General features: G+C 48.7%; 1 protein-coding gene across 1 annotated transcript in view; it reads left to right on the forward strand.

The window, feature by feature from the left end:
• The first annotated feature begins 653 nt into the window (after positions 1-653).
• Positions 654-13205, forward strand: part of LOC119179352 (somatostatin receptor type 2) — a 152982-nt gene continuing 140430 nt past the window's right edge. Inside the window, exon 1 of the mRNA XM_075868801.1 lies at positions 654-2075. Coding sequence (XP_075724916.1) covers positions 954-2075 — 1122 coding nt within the window. The 5' untranslated portion in view covers positions 654-953. The remainder of the gene's footprint in view (positions 2076-13205) is intronic.

The raw sequence follows: 13205 nt of genomic DNA on the forward strand, positions 1-13205 counted from the left end.
CTAGCCGAACGGCTTACCAAGTAAACAAACAGCTTTCGTTTAGGATAGCTTCTAACGCTGCACTGCGGCCGGCGCGGTCAACACCTCTTCAGCATTTCTAAAAGGGATGATCTCGCATCCTCCTTAATCTCGGAGAGTGCGAAGAAGAAGAAGAGGCGATCGCGCGCGCCTTTTTTCGCCACACGCGAACCTTTAATTTTTTTTTATCGTGCCGGTTTCGTTCGTTTCTCCTTCTTTCTGTTGGTTCCACTCACCTCTCCACCAGCGCCGCGCCTGTAGCGACACGAGACGGCAAGGGCGGCAAGCTGCAGAGGCGAGCCAGCTCGCAGCATCATCACCACCTCGCGCTCCACGGCGCCGCACACAACATCCCGGCGCTGCCGCCGACGACTCGAACGCCGACGCCGGGAGGAGTTCGCGCGACGCCGCCGATACGGCAGCTGCGCCTCCGAAAGAAAACGCCGTCTACTAGGAGGCGGACCTCCGGGCGCTCTCCTCAGCCAGTGTCAGTGCGTGCGTGTGTCGTACGTTAACTCGCGTCGAGTTTTTTCACGTCGCGTCGAGGACGTTCACAACGTCTTCGACGTAGTGTTCGAGTGAGCGAAGTGGTCGCGGACGTAGCGACGGGACCACCGGCTGTCTTGCGGATAGAAGACACACAAGAAGCCCGGGAAGGTTGTTTTTGTTCTTTGAGTTAGCGCGCGACGCCGGTGATCGGCGGCGCCATGTTGGCCCGGAGCTGGAACGGATCGATGCCCGGAGACCGGCAGTCGACGGCGCAGCAGCCCGGATCGCTTCGGAGCGCGCGCCGACGCCGGGCGTGGTTTAACGTTGACGTCGGAGACGTCGAACGCCGCTGACCGATAAAAAAAAGTCTCCTCCGCGGCTCTCTGCTCCTTTTTCTCTGGGCCTGTTGTGTAAACGGGATTAAAAGGAAGAAACCAAGAGATAGAATGAATGAAACACTGTTGTGCCGCGCAGCCGCCAACGGATCGGCAAGTCCGCGGGCCCTGGCGGCCCTGGTACCGCCAAACTGCAGCGCCCCGGCCACGGCGGCCGAAGAACCGTTCTTCACCAGCCACCCCGAGTTCGTCGTCGAGTTCTCCAAACTCCTCTACGGTCTGGTCTGCCTCGTCGGCCTGTGCGGCAACTCGCTGGTGATCTACGTGGTGCTACGCTTCTCCAAGATGCAGACGGTCACCAACATGTACATCTTCAACCTGGCCCTGGCCGACGAAATGTTCCTGGTGGGGCTGCCCTTCTTCATAGCCACCATGGTGTTCAAGTACTGGCCGTTCGGCGCTGCCATGTGCAAGGTGTACATGACGACCACGTCCATAAACCAGTTCACCTCGAGTCTACTGCTCACCGTGATGTCGGCCGACCGGTACGTCGCAGTGTGCCACCCCATATCCTCGCCTCGGTATAGGACTCCCTTCATCGCCAAGTTCGTCTGCCTGACGGCGTGGACGGTGTCCGCTCTCCTGATGGTGCCGGTGTACATGTACGCCAGCGTGGTGGACGCCGGTCCCGTCAAGTCGTGCACCATCGTGTGGCCCGAGTCGGTCGTCATGAACGGCCAGGCGGCGTTCACCCTGTACTCCTTCACGCTGGGCTTCGCCATACCGCTGCTCCTGATCCTCCTTTTCTACGTGCTCGTCATACTCAGGCTGAGCCGCGTCGGCCCTCGCTCACGCCACCGCGCCAAGCACCGCCGGGTCACCTATCTCGTGCTGACCGTCATCACCGTCTACGTCATCTGCTGGCTGCCCTACTGGGCGGGACAGCTGTACATCAGCTGCCTGGGCGCGGCGCAGGCCACCGCATTCACGGTCACCATATTCCTGCTCAGCCAGTTGCTGTCGTACGCCAATTCGGCCGTCAATCCCATACTGTACGCCTTCCTCAGCGACAACTTCAAGAAGTCCTTCGCCAAGGCGTTCACCTGCGCCGCGGTCGCGGGCGTCCGCGGTTCCGGTCGCGGCAGGGAGCAGCCGCAAGAGGACAGCCTCTTTCCGCGCTCCTCGGCGGCCCCTGGTGGCGGCGGCGGAAACACTCAGGCCACGGTCAGCAAGGTGAGTCCGCTAAGTCAAGTTCTCTTCGGCATCGGGGACATCGGGGATCGAGAACATCCCCTCTGCCAGACACTTGTCTCGCCACACAGTGTACATGCGGGATGGTGAACATCTTGTTCATCGGTCGCTCATCTTGGCATTGTGAACATACGGGGATATTCGGGACTGCACATTCGGGTTCGTCAACTCCGACCTCGACACAAGCAGGCGCGTTTACAGCCGGAACCACTTATGACAATGCTAGAGTGCCACGAAAATTTCATTCTTATAGCCAGCAGTTGCTACAAACAGTTTGCACGAAAAAAAATCCTAAATAGGAGATAGCAGGATGTTTTGAGAAAACTATATAATATCGCATGGGATATGCCAATAATACACACAAGTGACAAGGATAACAATGCTGACGCTTTTTCGAACGTGATCAAAAATTCGGACGCTTTCATAGGAGCACCACAAGGCCCATACGGCCTGTGAATCACGTCTGAGGTATCGGACGCCTAAAATCTTCCAAGACCCAACTGCTCATTCAAACAGCACGCCCGGAAGTGTATGAACGGCAGCCACCACCGCGCTGTAGCAGATTTCAAAAGTGGGCATTGCCGCACTGCCACAACACTAGGCTGTGATGTATTTATGAGCGTCAAATGAAACCAGAACAGCGGCAAGCCTTCATGATGGTATATAATGCACGCCGTCAATGTATCACCATGGACAGGCACGCATATATACGCAAAGCTGTCGAACAGGATGTGATCGCCTATCAATGGTGATAACCGGAACGGCGCTCAGTATACCATCGCGAAAGCTGTTCGGGTTTCACTTGACGCAGATAGTACACACTGCGGATCCGAAGGGAAACCGGGGAACGTATGTGTTGCGGGTGGGCGTTCAGCAGTTGCATTTTTGGTTTTTTTCTTTTTTTTCCCGAGAACTTCACGTGTCATCACCTTTCGACACGGACACCCAACAGCCAAAATCCATCGTTATCGCCGATAACGTGACATGTGGACATATTGCAGTAAGCGGGTTATTTCACCATAGAAAGCATTATAAAAAGGTGACGGTGAAGCAGCGTCTCATCGTTATAGCCGATATATTGTTCAGGTATCATTCTAAGTTGGTTCGCCTCACCTTTTTTTAGGCTATTTCCAATAAACGTGTTGATATACATGTTGGAGGCATATGCGAGTAGAAGCCGCCGTAAAGTAGGCAAACCTCGCATGTCCATCGTATAGAGAGGGCAGCTCAGAGCAGAACACACACAGTGCGGTGATTAGGCACAAGATCAATACGTTGATTGATTTCTGGGGTGTAACGTCCCAAAACCACTATATGATTATGAGAGACGCCGTAGTGGAGGTCTCCAGAAATTTCGACCACCCGGGGTTCTTTAACGTGCACCCAAATCTGAGTACGCGGGCCTACAACATTTCCGCCTCCATCGGAAATGCAGCCGCCGCAGACGGGATTTTGATCCCGCGACCTGCGGGTCAGCAGCCGAGTACCTTGGCCACTAGACCACTGCGGTGGGGCCAAGATCAATACAGTTTTACAATGACAAGTAGCGATAAACAGTACACAATGCGATAAAAAAAGCTATGACACTACATGAGGCAACTATGGTCGCTACATATATAAAAAAGGGTGCCATTTCAGACTACACAACATTGCGCCATAAAAAAAAATACCACATGTTTTTAATAGAAGCAAAGATGTGGCTACATTTTCTTGCACGATTGCAAACTTATTCGAGTTTGGCAACGTGTAACCAAGGATTCGAAATCCATAAATCGTGTGCTCTTGCGAAACACAACAGCGTTGCGCAGCATCGAGTCGGGTGAATTTGCGGGATTTCAGGGTGAGTTTGCCATGTCTCTAAGCACAATACTGTTTCCGTTTTACTTGAATTCAGTAGTGTTAAAGAATAGGGAACGTTCTGTTTCTTTTTTTTCCCCATACTTTCATGATATGGCATTTTGATAAAGTGAACGAACGCGTTATGTGAAAGGTATGCTGGTTCAGCGTTGGTAGCGTAATAGGAACAAGGCTGCGGCGTTGTCGTTTTAAGGCCAAACCTCATAAGCGCGAAAATGCACGCGACAGCGACAAGCGACGCGACGTAGATCGGCGTCGCGCGATCAGTCGCTAGCGCAGGCAAGCATCATTCACGCGACGGCTTCGGCGAGCGAATTCCACTGTTGCTGGCATGAGGCCGTCAACTCGCACCAAGAAAACCGCGTAGCGAGCGGTATGCAATTTAAAAATAAGATATATTGTTGTGTAATGAAACGGAAAGTGTTTATGAGTGCCTTGCAGCACTTTTTTATATGCACATGCGTAATAAACATTGCGTTATTTCTTGTTGCGCATACGTGACTCGGGCAGGGTCACGTGCACCTATGTAGTCTGTCTTTTCCGGTATTTCGGTAAGGGCTGCTTGAGCCCAACACTTCCGGGCGATGAGCGACGGTTTCCAAATCTGGAGAACCGAGCGATCGCGCGAACACGAGCACGCGACACGTCGCGCGAACGCCCTGTTTCGTCGTTCATAGCGTCGCTCGTCGCGTGCATTTTCGCGCTTATGTAGTTTGGCCCTTACAGCGAAAGCTGTTATGAGATCACAACTCAAGTCACGCGTGGCGCTGTAGTTTTCCGCCACCGGTGTCCGTAACCACATCGCACGAAAACAAAAAAACTTAGTACTAATGACACAGTGGGGCTCCAACCCGGGTCCGCTGGGTGGCAGCCCAGTATTATACCAGTGAGACACGCCGGCAAACTTGCTTTAGGCAGGTTTGATGTCCGGAAAGCAATGGCGTTAGTACGGCTTATAATGCGTTTTTTTTAAACAGCGAAAGAACAACCAGTCGACGAACAATGTGAATAGAGCAACGAGTCGGTCGTCCAACGCTCCAACTCATTACAAAAGCTCGTTCTTGTTCAGTATTACCTGTGGTGCATACCCACTTCAGCCATATATATAATTGCTCATCGTCGTCAGCCGCTGCATGAACAATTGACACGAAATTCCTTGCAAGTGTTTAGCGTATACCACGCTTCTCAGATGAATGACAAAAAATAGCATAGCGAATGCCGGCCTACTACCTTAAAATTTCTATTAATAATGCCGTAGTGGGTATCAAGCAAGTGTGCTTGTAGCAGTTACCCAATGAGTGTTTAGAAAAGGCTCTGAAAGGCCGCTCTTCTAGCTTTCGCTGTGACTGTGCTGCGCCTTCCGCGAAGGCCTTTCGTTTTCTTTATTTTTCCTACGGCAACTTACGCGCAAGAGGTCTCTGTATTTCGCGTAGCCCAGCGATGAAGGCATGGGGGTGAAGGCACAAGACTATACTTCCCCCCCCCCCCGAAATGTTTTCGACGTAGCCGGGGGGGGGGGGGGTGGCGTTCCTTCTGATGTTTCGGTGGCGGTGTGCACGGCTCTCTGATTTTTTTTTTTTCAGCACGACACACAGAGCGAAAAACAACAATTTCAAAGACTTCACGCCCCCCCCCCCTTCTCCTCCCCGGAAAAAAAAATTCTGCCTACGCTCCTGCTGTAGCCAAAGGGCGCATGAAGTGGACGTTCTACGCAGAAGGCTAGATTAATTTCGCCTATCCGTCTAGCTCCCGGGGCGGCTACTCCTGCGATCACATTTGCACTGAGGAGAAGGCAGCCACATCCGTTGATTGCAGCGTAGCAAGTCGCTCCAAGGCGATTCAGTTCCACAATCATGTTTCATGAACTTACAAATGGTAATGCATGAACCAGCATAAGAACTTGTTCGCTCGACTAAATGGGTCTAGAGATGCTAAAGTTCGAAGCGGGACATGTAATTAGGAACTAATATGTAAGTATGAGGTAAACTGCTGGCCTTTCGTGCCCCCCCCCTTTACCCATTTTTTGGCTTTCGTATTTAGGTTACTCAAAACTGAAAGTTCACTGGCAGAACCAACCATCGCCCCCACGCTGATTAAGAATGACTTATGCATCAACATGCGTCGTAGCCTGCAGCTGGTCAACGAATTATCATGCTTATTCGCCGTTTGTGTCTATTGGCGCGTGTTTTTCGATTCCCAGCAAGTCGCTGCCTGCCCGAATGCTGAAAAACGATGCAACTACGCGCGCTCAGAGGAGCATGCTTCATTGCCACCGCAGGCGTAGCTGGAGAAAGGGTAGACGTTAAACCCTCCCCCAAATTTCTCAAACTTGCTTGCTCATGCATGCACACACACACACGCACAAACAAATACACGAACAAACATACATCAAGTACGGCTGAATACCCCCCCTCAAAAAAAAAAACACTTGTTGCGCCTTTGATTAAGACCTGATAACGAATCTCAGCTCCTCCCGGCGACAATTCGCATGGGTGTGTTCAGAACTAATGTTCGACAATTCGGAAGTATACTCCACTGTTGTAGAGCATAAGAAGTCCGAGTTACGAATGAAGTCCCGCGGATACGTGTGCGATGACACGGTGAGTGTTGAGAGTACGTTGTAATCGCCTCAGAGCGCCATAAGCACTCGCTTATGGGAGAGCTGTCCCAGTGGAACGACGACGTGTTAAGAACAAGTGTTCAACGATTTAGAGTACCATATTTACTCTACTATATGGGATACCTTTGAGGCTGTGTCTAACCAGATAACTTCGAACATGTGTTAAGAAAAAGTAGGTAACAATTTAGCGTGCTAACTATGGTAGAGCGTAATGCCGTCCTGTGGGTCACACTTGTTGACACCCTGTTGTCTAAAATAACGCCGTATACCAACACGCCCACAAACGTGTTTATAGTTATAGTTAACGATTATGGGTGTGTTCCAATACTCACCGTAGACGGCTAAATAGACAGCTAAATTGACGGTGGCCGTCTTAAATGCCATTCTAATTCTCATGTAGCCGGTAAAATAGACAGCTCCGAAAAGACGGCATCGTAGCCAAATGCGATGCAGGCTAATTTGCTGTCTAAACAAGATGGCGGCTCAGCGAGTCGGTCAGATGGATCGGATCTCGCCGGAATGGTCGACTGCACACAAGCAGACGCTTCCCTAGACGCTCAATGTGAGCAAAGTTTAATTGTTCCTAATTTCAACACGAAATAAGCGAAACAATACAACTGTTACGTTTGTTTATTTTAGCTTTCTCTTCTCGACGCGAGGTGGCGCATTGTCGCGTAAAAGCCGCCCAGACGCGTTGCGATTTTCGGACAGCATGGGCTCGGTGCTGTCTTCTAAGCAGTCTGCGTATACTGTCTACGTGCTGTCTAAGAATTTGAACACAGCCCTAGAGTACTGGGTACTCTGCTATGAAAGAGCATAAAGTCGTCCAGTGGGGCCTAGGGCGATCGCTGCAGCGATAAACTCACGCCAAACTTTAGCACATTTCGGAACGCCCAACCGTCATGAAATCGGATGGCTGATCGCACTGTTGTCAAAGATAACGTCGTACCAACAGCCCCGCCGCGGTGGTCTAGTGGCTAAGGTACTCGGCTGCTGACCCGCAAGGCACGGGTTCGAATTCCGGCTGCGGCGGCTGCATTTCCGATGGAGGCGGAAATGTTGTAGGCCCGTGTGCTCAGATTTGGGTGCACGTTAAAGAACCCCAGGTCGTTTAAATTTCCGGAGCCCTCCACTACGACGTCTCTCATAATCATGTATTGGTTTTGGGACGTTAAACCGCACATATCAATCATCAAATCAACGTCGTACCAACACGCAGAAGCCCACAAAAGAGTCTAGAATAATACCACTGCCACGAGGCCAACTTCTAATCGAGATCAGTGTCGATCCGGATTAACTACGATCCAGATTAGGCGCTGCTGCTTGGTCGCTTTTAATCACGATCAGGCGTGATCGGGATCAGGATTATCGTGATCCGCGCATCGCGATCTGCCTGAGAGATTGCGATTTCGCTGTCGTATGCACCCCCTGGCCGAACTTGTCGAAAGCACAGCAAAGCAGAAAATCGAGAATAGTTTGATAAAAACACTTTAAAACAGACAGGTGTTTATAAGCAAGCAAATAATAAGCTGTTTAAATTGGAACATTATCTGAAGTATTGCATATCTTAAGAATCGCATTGACCGCCAGTAGTTACGGGAGAAGCATGCAAACGAAAAGCAGTCGGCCGTTGCCTTCAGCGCTTAGTTCAACTCTTGCCCCGACGGAGCTGTTGGAACACCTCGAATCAAACTGATTATGAGTGTCGCAAGCCTTTCGACAACGTCGCATTTACGCGCACTTCGTGGTCGAATGAGGAGAGCTTTACAGTATACTTGAGCGCTGGCAGGAGCGACTGGAACAGACTTGAGGCCCCAGAAGTGAAACACTGGCACGTACAACGAGATAGACGCTCCGCTGTCACTACATACACGGCTACGAGCTCGGGTGACATCAGAAATAAAAGCGAACGTTAAGAATCTCACTCGGCAATACAGGTAAGTGCTAGGAAAATTTTATCGAGTGATGAATATATGAAATTATTATTGTAGTGGCATGCAAAGTTTTTGACGTTCGAGCGGATCTTGCACGATTAACATTGTTAATAAAGGGATCTCTATATGTGTACCGTGCGCCGAGTTTTGTCAGTAGCATGTTTTGCGGCACGCAAATGCCATATGGAGTATTTCATCTGACCCAAGCTCGAACCGGATTAGCTTGGGCCGTATAGCAGCGGTCATAATGGTGATCGCGATTAAAGCGGTGGTGTGACACCGGTATTATAGTTAACGATTCATAGTACTTGGTACTCTACTACGGGAGAGCATAGAGCCTTCCCGTGGAAAGGCATTACCAAAACTTCGAACAATTTGCAACGTCCAACAGTCACCAAGTCGGATGGTTCATTGTAGCATACATACCCACGCTTAAGTCACCGGTTTGAGGTCAGAAATTTTAACGTTTTCTTCATGTTTGACAAAGACTCTGGTATCTCTGTTCAGCCAACCGTAATGTTTTAGGTTTTAACGGCAAACCTTTAGCTACCTATATGCGTCGTACGTTTACTCCAGCCGAGAGAAAGAGTTTACGGTTTGAGCGCAGGCAAGCTAGCACGATTGTCTTTCACGGTTGGAGGGCAGCCGCGGCGTGGTTCTATGGGCGGAGGCCAGATATCTTTTTTAAAATGCGAAGCATTTTTTGGCGAACTTCGGCGACTTCGAGCGTATCTATCTATCTATCTATCTATCTATCTATCTATCTATCTATCTATCTATCTATCTATCTATCTATCTATCTATCTATCTATCTATCTATCTATCTATCTATCTATCTATCTATCTAGCCGCTTACGTTTGGGTGCCCTCGTGGTCACCTTCTTATCTTGGCGTGAACCAAAATTAGCATGAAAGAGTCAGATACTTTGACGAATATGACGCACTGGTCAAGACATGAATAATGTCACAATCCCGTCGCTTGCGTCGTCAAACACTTCCCGCCAGAGAGTGGCACATACGCACGGGCAGGTATGTGTCGCTGGCTGGTATGCGGGTATGTGTCACAGGTGATTGACACTTAACATCTACCCAGGAACGAGAGAACACACATGGACAATTTTACCGTGTGAGCGTAAAGAAATGCCCGACATCGGTAGCATCGACCCGACGAATGCAAAGAATAAATATCACGGTCCCAGCTGGAATCGAACCCAAGCATTCTGCGTTGTAATGAAGCCTTTTACCACAGAGCTAAGCCAGGTCTATAGGATCGACTTTTCAAATATACGCTAATCTTCGTGAAACGTCAGTAGTGGTTGCAGTGCTGCCTTCCCAATTTTATAAACATTGCATATGTACCCTTTCGAAACAGCCGTCACGTCGGGTTAACGTCAGTTGGGGTTATAGTTGATATGCGCTGAAGTTGATTTATGTAGCAGTGTCCAGGCCAGCATCTTCGCGAGCATCAGCTTTGATATCAGCTTCTGGTTTTGCAAATACGCAAGTTCCAGTTGGCATCGTTGCTCAAGTGCGAACAACTAATTATATAAACATCTGCAACACTTCAGCATATGTCTGTGCGTGCAATATTTGTAGATATATTTAGCGTCATTTAATGACGTGTCGCTCAATAAAGAAGTTACAACATGGCCACCTTCCCTCCGCATGCTTTGCATAACTTACCAGGTACGTGGGATCCACCGATTTTTTTTAGGTTGTAACTGACTGTAGCAGGCTGCGGTTGAGATGCAAAATTGTATAATTAAACACTAGCGGGTACTCTTCTGACAGATCTTTCATGAAACCAGCAAAAAACGTGCTTCGTCTAGAATGACTTTGCAACAGAGAGAACGTCTTTGATATACAACACACAAGTTTCCTGGTTTTCCTAGAAGTAAGTTTTGTTGGGCTAATTGGTCACGCATTGTAAAAGGGGGAAAATAACCCAAATAGACCAGGCGAACGAAGAAACACACAGAAAAAACACTGACTATCATCTCTTAGGCCTCGCTCGTGGCACCGCGCGAAGGAAGCACTGCCGAGTCACCTACATCGTGCTCAGCCCCGCTACCACCGTCTACGTCATGTACAGACCACCATATTGGTCGACATGCAGTTTCCCAATCATACTCCAGAGGTCACTGTTGTGCCAGTGTCTTCGCGCGTGGAACTTCAGCGAGCGTGGGAATCATGGGTATTAGTGCACGAATGTGTCTAATCTTCATTATTTCGGCTTCGCTTGGCTTGGCTTGGCGTGGCCTGAATTCCGCTTTGCCGCAAGACCACGATCAGCAAATGTCGACCATCTCCGTTTCCCCGCTTTGACTTCTTAAGCTCATTAATTGAAATCGGACCACGAAGTTGGCAACGGTTCGTTTTTTCAGTCGAAACGAGACCAAAACGCAGCAATAAACAAATCCACAAGTGCTTTCGAAGTCCACGAGCTCGAAGGCTAGGAATTCGAGCACTACCCACCATTCCCAAGGTGTATGAACGATCGTAGCACAAGAGTGGCCTCTACATAACTTAAGGAAACTCCGTGCAACCACCCTACCCGCAGTTAAGGCTCATTTTGTATGATGCTTCGTTTATCTCGTATATTTTGCACTGTTTCTAGCTTTTTCTTGGCTTCATTCGAGAAAATGCGCGTGGGTGCTTTCATTGTTTGTGTCACAGATGTTTTGGAGCTATTTCATGGGGTGCTTTTGTTTGTGTACAAAAGACCTTGAAGAATCGCAAGTCAGTGTTTTCTTTTCAACGAACGCTCGGAAAGAAAAGAACACATTTTTTTAGTCATGAAAAGAAAAAGGGATTTCTTTGTATAACTGTTAAGCAAAACGTTTTTTTTTTTTCAAGAGCAGGTTTCCCGACATAACTGGCGACAAAAATTTGTTTTGCTTTGTGAGTTGTGTGAACACACGCGCATGAAGTTGAAACAATGAAAATGCTCGCGGGCGGGGCAGAATCGGCTGCGATTATGAACGGTTATGAATAGGACAGATTTTGCTGGCATGTCGAGCTCGTTGCAGTTCGCGCTCATTTGTGGCAAGAGAAAGAAGCACCGCCATATGAGTAGGTCAAATGCGCTTGCAGAAAAATGTGGTCTCCTTCCTTTTTTTATGTTTAGTAATTGTTATTTCTGGAGGCCTCTCAACCTCCCACCTTTACGACTAATTTCTGATTTTACTAAATGTTTCAAAATAGTCACCCCACTTTTCTACATTTGTCCTTTTTTATCTATCTATCTATCTATCTATCTATCTATCTATCTATCTATCTATCTATCTATCTATCTATCTATCTATCTATCTATCTATCTATCTATCTGTCTGTCTGTGTCTGTCTGTGTCTGTCTGTCTGTCTGTTTGTCTGTCTCTCTGTCTGTCTGTCTGCCTGCCTGCCTGCCTGCCTGCCTGCCTGCCTGTCTGTCTGTCTGTCTGTCTGCCTGTCCGTCCGTCCGTCCGTCCGTCCGTCAGTCCATCTGTCTGTCTGTCTGTCTGTCTGTCTGTCTGTCCGTCCGTCCGTCCGTCCGTCCGTCAGTCCGTCTGTCTGTCTGTCTGTCTGTCTGTCCGTCTGTCTGTCTGTCTGTCCGTCCGTCCGTCCGTCCGTCCGTCCGTCTGTCTGTCTGTCTGTATGTCTGTCCGTCTGTCTGTCTCACGACGGTTTCTTTAAAGATGCACTTGAAACGTTGTACACACGTGCATAGTTGGTAATGTTGGCTCCACGTTTTCATAAGCTCTAACCACATTCATAAGCTCTAACCACAAAATGCGCCCATCACGGGCGATAATCAAGCCGTAAGACTTGCGTTATTAAGCTCCAGTCACTACTAAGGGCTCGTAGCCCTCAATTACTGGATCCATCATTGTTTTGTTTTTTTATCAGTTTGACTTATAGGGTATACACGCATACCGTCCGAAACATAAACTCTTAAACACTCCATATCCAATATAATCCTAGGTTATTACATACAATACGAAAGTAAAGCCGTATACTTCTGTTTTAGCGCACGCGATTGCATGCAAATATGTGAGCATTCCAGGATACCGGTGAGGTTCGTTTTTATCAGCTATAGTCGATGAAACAACTTTTTTTTTTTAAAACAGTGCTGGAGCGTGCATGTTTTGCGAAATTTTTTTCCTTGTTTTTTTTTCTGTACATTTCTGTAAGAGTTTAACCCTGACTTGCTACTAGCGGAATGTCAGCGGCGGATGCCACGTTTCTCCTTTCTTTAACACCTCCTGTCTAAAAAGAAAAAAAAACGAGTTCAGTGTCCCTTTGAGTGGCGTTTTAGTGGCACACGAGGCAACCGGGCTTCCGAGTCGGAAAAGGCGTAAACAAAGTGGTTGTCTGAAACATTTGTTACACAGTGTCGCGCTCAGATTTTTCACGGAGCTTCGAGAAAAAAAAAATGCCTCGGAGAAATATGTTTCGCGCGCATGAATCCACGCAGAATGTTCTCCTGTTTCGACCCTCTCGAGTCTTAATGCTCGTTCCGAGCAAAGCTGCTTTCTATACAATAATCGCGATGCCTTTGAAACAGGGCTAAGAAATGAACAAGAAAACAACTCGAGTCGTTACAAGACTTGAAGGGTTTTAACACGGCAGGGCCGGTTGTGAAACGTTTCTTGTTTCACTTGTCTCAGAAGGCTTGGGAAGTTTTGGAAGTAGTAGTATAAAATCTCCCCCCCCCCCTTTTTT

The sequence above is a fragment of the Rhipicephalus microplus genome, chromosome 7, assembly GCF_043290135.1.
Source record: "Rhipicephalus microplus isolate Deutch F79 chromosome 7, USDA_Rmic, whole genome shotgun sequence".
Taxonomy (NCBI): Eukaryota; Metazoa; Arthropoda; class Arachnida; order Ixodida; family Ixodidae; genus Rhipicephalus; species Rhipicephalus microplus.